We start from the raw sequence: 5838 nt of genomic DNA, 5'->3' as shown, positions 1-5838 counted from the left end.
GTCGTCGTTCAGAGTCGTCGTCGTGGTGATCACCAATCTATCTACATGTCCCTGTCCATCCATATATCCGCCTGTACACAGTAACGTAGGTGTGTGGCTCGCATACCGCCAGCAATGATACGGCCGGTAAGATATGGCCAGGAATTGACCTGCGCCGGCGGCCGCGATCGTGGTGTTCAACTCCGATCCGGCCGAGAAAATGTGGCAGCGCGTCGTATGTGTATATCTACCTGTGTATGGGTCTGTATCGGTTAGTGGGGGCAGAAAGCCATCGACGGCGACGGATCCATGGGCACTCGCGCTGCGCCCAATCGACCACCAGTGCGTATGTATGTTGTTTGACATTCGAGTTAAAAAGGTGACAGCAACCAAAAAGAATTCCTCGCTTCTCTTTCCTTTACATTAGTCTCACCAAGCACGTACTTGTCCGGGTGAGCCGGTTTCCGCTGTGGAATTCGGCAGCTCGACTGACTCCTGCGTCCCCCCTTTTGAAGAGCAACGTATGATCCATGAGATGAGCATGCATGCTGAAATGTGGGAGGAAAAGAAGGGACGGCAAGTAACAAATCGAGAGTGCATGCATGTGTGGACGTGATCGGTTCCTTGCGTGGACTGTGCTGCAATTGCAAATATATCTCCATGGCGATCTGATCCTGATCGATGGTGCATGTGTCATCTTATCATGCCATGATACCTAATCCTCCTCTTGGATCGCCTCGATAGCTGCAGGTCAATGTGCCCTCCATTTGTCTGAATGCTAATTATCAGCAAGGCGTCAATGTGGTCCGTACGTAAAAAAAACGCCAAATATGCCCAAGCCATTAGCCAGTGACCCCTGACGAGGCCACGGAGGACGAGACATGCGGGTTCTCAAGCTGATGTGCATGGCTTACCTGACGCAGCTCCATTGCGATCTGTGCGGAGACGACAGATCGAGCGAGCTCTATTGCTTTCTGCGTTGGTTCTGCGTCGTCGTCGACTTCCTCGTGCGTGTGTGTGCTGCAAGTTGCACGCCAAGGGTGAAAATTCCAATCCCCACTCACGGCGGAGGCCGATCGACGACGCACCGGCGGCGCGCGATCGGCCAATGTGCATGAACAGTTGGTCCACCTGAAGATACCATGCATGCCGGGGGGAAAGCACTTAACTCATCCTACTGAAAAACTGGGTTAGTAATTTGCAGTGGGTACACGGATTTCAGAAAGATGCATGCACACTGGGGAAAGGGACTGACACTAGGGAACTAATAAGTTCGGTAGCGGAACTCCATCCTCAGGTCATCCTACAGATGCTTAATTAGATGGTTCAGCAATCAGCACGCGTGATTGAGCAGCGCGATCCCGGTTATTCGAACCGGATCGATATGAACCGCAGGGGCGGCGAAATGTGAAGGCGTTCTGAAGAAAACTACTGAGCAGAGTTGACGGCATGATCTGTGAGGTTTGGCTAGCTAGCTGTAGGGAGAAGAAAAGAGCATTTGATGTTTTGCATGTGAAAAATAGTGGAGGGCGCTATCAGTGAAACCTGTGAGGTTTGGCAGCTTGACATGTTTGAACAGAATGGGAAAGGGGGACACACACACACAAGCAGACGGTTTTAAGTTCCATTTCAATAGCTATTCCTGTGGCTCCAGGCAGGCGCAACTTGCTGCATAAAAGAGGTTTATCCATCTTCATTTGTCAACCTCCGAAGTTACGAAAGTGGATATGCTTCCATCTCTTGTTTCTTTCTGGCACTCTTTTGGTGAAGCAGCAGCAGCAGCAATGCTCTTTTATGGACACAAATATGTATGAAGACGATGTGCTGTTAATGCTTTAATGGGGTTGTGGCCAATGTGCGCTTAAGCCAGCCCTTTTGGGGTGACTGACTGTACACGCACACCCTTTTCTGCACGAAATGGATTGATGGCTTTGCCAAAGGGGTACAACTTGAATTTCTTTTCCGCCGTTTTTCAGCACCTTATACTTCATACACAATGATACAAGCGCAAGTTGACGAGGGGAAATTATCTGAATATGATACGATCGTGCATTCACACAAAGATGGACTACCGGGCATCTCTGGAATCAGATGCATTCTTGCTATTGCACCTATTCGTCCTCGGGTAGCCCTTCCTCCTGTGCTGTGTCTGATGACAATGGACCTAAGATACCCTCTGAACTGAGAGACAATCCACTCTGTTAAGAGGTGACACAGGAAGACAGACAAATTATTTCAGTCATATGTTACTCTAGTGTATGAAAAAAGTTGTGTAAACTGCATCACGACGGTGCAGAGTCGTCACATAATGGTTATAGCGGTACCTCTGGCTGGAATCTTAACATGTCAGCACGAGCCATTGCCTCTGCTTGAGCTATTCTCTGCCTGAATATCTGCGCCATCTCATCAGCCTAATTTGGGCATAGTAAACCAGCATGTCAGTTTGTCTGTTACGGCATATTCTGGTGAAAAGGTATTGCCCGCATTACTTACCTTTTCGAAAACCAGCTTTGGGTTACGAATCATGTCACCAGGCGTTGGCTCAAGCTTCTTTGTAGAAAGGCTAACCCGGCCCCTTTCACGGTCATGGCTTAGTATCATAACCTAATAACAAAGAAAGTCTTCCAGCCTTAGCTATAGAAACAGCAAATTGGCATAATTTACAAGTAAGATAACGGCATTACCTTGAGGGTATCTCCTGGTTGAAGAACTGTCGAGATATCTGCAACACGGTCATGACTAATTTGGCTGACATGCAGAAGTCCATTGATTCCACCGATATCGATAAAGGCACCATAAGGTTTTAGGCTTTCAACAGTTCCCAAAACAACTGAACCAATACCAAGCTGGGCTTGGCTGTCGGCCATTGCCTTGCGATTACTGAGGACAAGCCTGCCTTGTTCCTCGTCGACCTCCACAAACTTCAGAGGTAGCTCTTTGTCAAGCAGCTCTTCAGCAGTTGTTTTCTGATCAAGGTCAAGCAACAGTTAGGGAAATAGTGAGCAGCTAGTCTAAGGATGGAGCAGCCCAAAACTCAACCCACAGTATATCAGGATCAAATTGGTAAAAGACAGCTCATGCAGCAACAAAACCATAGGATATAACAAAGTTTTGTAATAGGACTATAGGACTGTGAACCAACCGATGACACTTGTGAAAATGGAACAAATGCCTTAAGGCCCTCCACAAGAGCCACCACACCTCCTTTGTTACCACCAATTACCTGCAGGGCAACATTGCAACCTGAGCACATGAATAAAGCTGCCTAGACTAGATCAGTGCTGCAATTTCACCCCAAAAAACAAAAAAACAGTACCACAGTATCTAAGGTGGCATGAGTCGTGCATATCAAAGTAACGACATACAGACATGTGGGCCGGACAAAGGATAACGGAACTTGCAGAAACAACAACAGAAATCAGGAAAGCTGTTGACAAAAGCTATCCATTGACATGCTTTCATAAAATGACTGCTCTAAACTTCATAAATTCATTAGCAGTCACACATGAACAAACTAGCAAAATCATTACAATCCAATGAACACATGATAACTACTTGGTAAGAAAGCCATCCTAAGTTAACAGCAGCATGAACATTGGGATTATTAACCGAGGTCATATACAAAGTGAATCTACACCATAAAGACCCACTGAACTGACATTCATTTTCTAAAGAACAATGGCTGCTGTTGCCAGGCAGACATTCAAAAAGGCAAAGTCTGATTTAATTAACACAAACAAGGGGCAGGAAGAGGCAATGCTTTCTAAATATTTAGTTTATAATAATTTCTACAGGAGAAGTTATTCAACGATTAGGGGACAATGGTTATAGCATGGATATAGGTCCTTCTGCAAGTATTTTACTCACTTTACCCGTGATAACAACATCCTCTGCCTGAAGCTGCCTGCACCTTTCCCAAGCAAGGTCTTGCTGAATTGATTGTAAGCTCAGAATCAAAGTTTCATCATTTGGGTTCTCATCAATTATCATGAACTGCTCCACTAAACCCGGCCGGATGCCTGCCTCCTCTATATTGTCAATATCGAGAAGGCATGCCTCATCTATAGGCAAAAAAGCAGTAGCCTTTGATTGGATGTCAATAAATGCACCATTTGAAGTGGTCATGAATACTGTCCCTTTAATCTGTAGTCATCACAAGCATGCAAGATATTTTTTTAGATGTCAGGAACAGTGTGATACAAAATTTATCAAGCTAATTAAGAAACCTTATACTTTCAGCTCCAGCATGCCCAAAACGTAGTGTGTTGCACAAATAACAGAGAAGTACCACATGTAAAAAAGGAGATAATAATAGAATTGTTGGCACCAAACTAAAAATAGTAATGGAGAGCTGCAAATCCAGCAGCTCTTCCTCCCCTCGTCATTAGTGTGTACAATGCTCATATTAAACAGGTCGTTTGTGCGTACCTAGCACCTTTTTAATTCAAAGGCATGATTCCAGGCGCGTTCGAAAATAAATAAATCCAGCAGCTATGACAACTGCATTTTGTGTCCATGTGCATGTGTCACACAACAATATGCAAAGCAGACTGTTCACTGTAATACGGTAATTTAATAATCCGCTGGATCTGCTTAATTCAATATCACAGACCTAATTGGAGGGGACCTAATTTAGAAAAACACGCAGCAATCAGTCAGTTGCTCAAAGTATTGTGTCAGATCAGAATTAACTGAATTGGCCAATCTTTAAGTTGCTCCAGGGTCCCACAACTCAGGAATTTCAATTATATTTCCATTTGATGTAAGAATATAGCTTTATTACGTTCCTTCGGAAAGCATTGAACAAACAGTAATGGTGCTGTCGTTCTACATTACATTGTAGTACCACTCGCCCCTCAAAAAACAAAAACGATAAAGGAAATGGGCAACTAATACGGCAAACCCATTCTAGTTCACTTGAACATTCTATTCGAAGCTACGGGGGTAACATTTTACAGGAACATGAGAAACATAGCACAGTCAACGTTAGTACAAAATGAAAACCTGAAAAACCACAAGCAGTAAGAAATATGACACGTCTTCGGTACTAAATAAACTTATGAGCGATCTAAAGCTAATTAAACGAAAATCTATAAGCAACTGTATAAGCAATACACGCGACCTACTATCCCAATCCCCTACTAGCGATATGCAGTTGAGCACCAATTATCTGTTCACCATGAAACGAGCGAGCAGGAACAAGAGAGGGGGAGATTACGAGTGAGCCAATGTCAGTGTCGATGTCGGTGGTCTCGACGGCGGATTCGAGGTCCTCGGGGGAGAAGGTGATGCCCTCCATGGGCGCAGTGCGGCAGCGCTCGGAGGCCTCGTCGAACAGCGTGCGCATCCGCTCCCGCTCCTTCTCATCCTTGCTCAGCACGTACGTCCCGCAGACCAGCGCGGACGGCCGCATCGGCGCCCCGGGGCGGCGCGACGCGCCGGAGAGCGGTGGGCACGCGAGCCCCGCGACGTGCTGGACCAAGGACGCCATTCTCTTCTGCCTCTGCTGGGAATGAGGAACGGGCAGATAGGAGGGGGCGTGGCTGTGTTATCCGGTGGCCGTGGGATTTGAGGATAGGAGATGATTGGTTTTTGGGCCAGGCCGCTAGACTGGGCTGCACCTGGGTTCTTCCTCCCGCCGGTGCGTGTAAAAAAAGACAGTTTTGTTTATTATCTACTCACTTCGTTCCGAAATATAAGTTGTCGGGGGAGTGTAAACTGAACTCCCCAACGACTTATATTTCGAAACAGAGGTAATATATACTAGGACATATACCGGTGCGTTGCAACAGAAAACATAATTGACATCTTTATGAAAATATCCAACGGCATGGCACAAAAACACCCTGAACGGTAACA

At 45.9% G+C, this 5838-nt stretch overlaps 1 protein-coding gene across 1 annotated transcript; it reads right to left on the bottom strand.

Annotated features, from left to right (window-relative positions):
* Positions 1–1901: 1901 nt before the first annotated feature.
* RPS1 (ribosomal protein S1) lies at positions 1902–5539 on the bottom strand. The gene is made up of 7 exons (XM_048715255.2): positions 5198–5539; positions 3847–4122; positions 3122–3202; positions 2664–2945; positions 2473–2583; positions 2304–2390; positions 1902–2177 (listed from the first exon to the last, which is right to left on the bottom strand). The coding sequence occupies exons 1-7, from the start codon at positions 5468–5470 to the stop codon at positions 2091–2093; spliced, it is 1197 nt and encodes a 398-aa protein (XP_048571212.1). The 5' UTR covers positions 5471–5539; the 3' UTR covers positions 1902–2090.
* Between the last annotated feature and the right edge of the window lie 299 nt (positions 5540–5838).

The sequence above is a fragment of the Triticum urartu genome, chromosome 4A (assembly GCF_056163025.1).
Source record: "Triticum urartu cultivar PI428250 chromosome 4A, HENAU_Tu73, whole genome shotgun sequence".
NCBI classification, from domain to species: Eukaryota; Viridiplantae; Streptophyta; class Magnoliopsida; order Poales; family Poaceae; genus Triticum; species Triticum urartu.
Note: the sequence above shows the minus strand (reverse complement) of the source record. Positions and strands in the feature narration are given on the sequence as shown.

What these genes read in the sequence shown, in the direction of transcription:
- RPS1 (XM_048715255.2), bottom strand. Translation starts at nt 5,470, where the DNA reads ATGGCGTCCTTGGTCCAGCACGTCGCGGGGCTCGCGTGCCCACCGCTC. An exon ending in CATTTTCACAAGTGTCATCG is followed by an intron (nt 2,946 to 3,121) that starts GTTGGTTCACAG and finishes GACCTTGATCAG; the next exon opens with AAAACAACTGCTGAAGAGCT. An exon ending in AACCAGGAGATACCCTCAAG is followed by an intron (nt 2,584 to 2,663) that starts GTAATGCCGTTA and finishes CTTTGTTATTAG; the next exon opens with GTTATGATACTAAGCCATGA.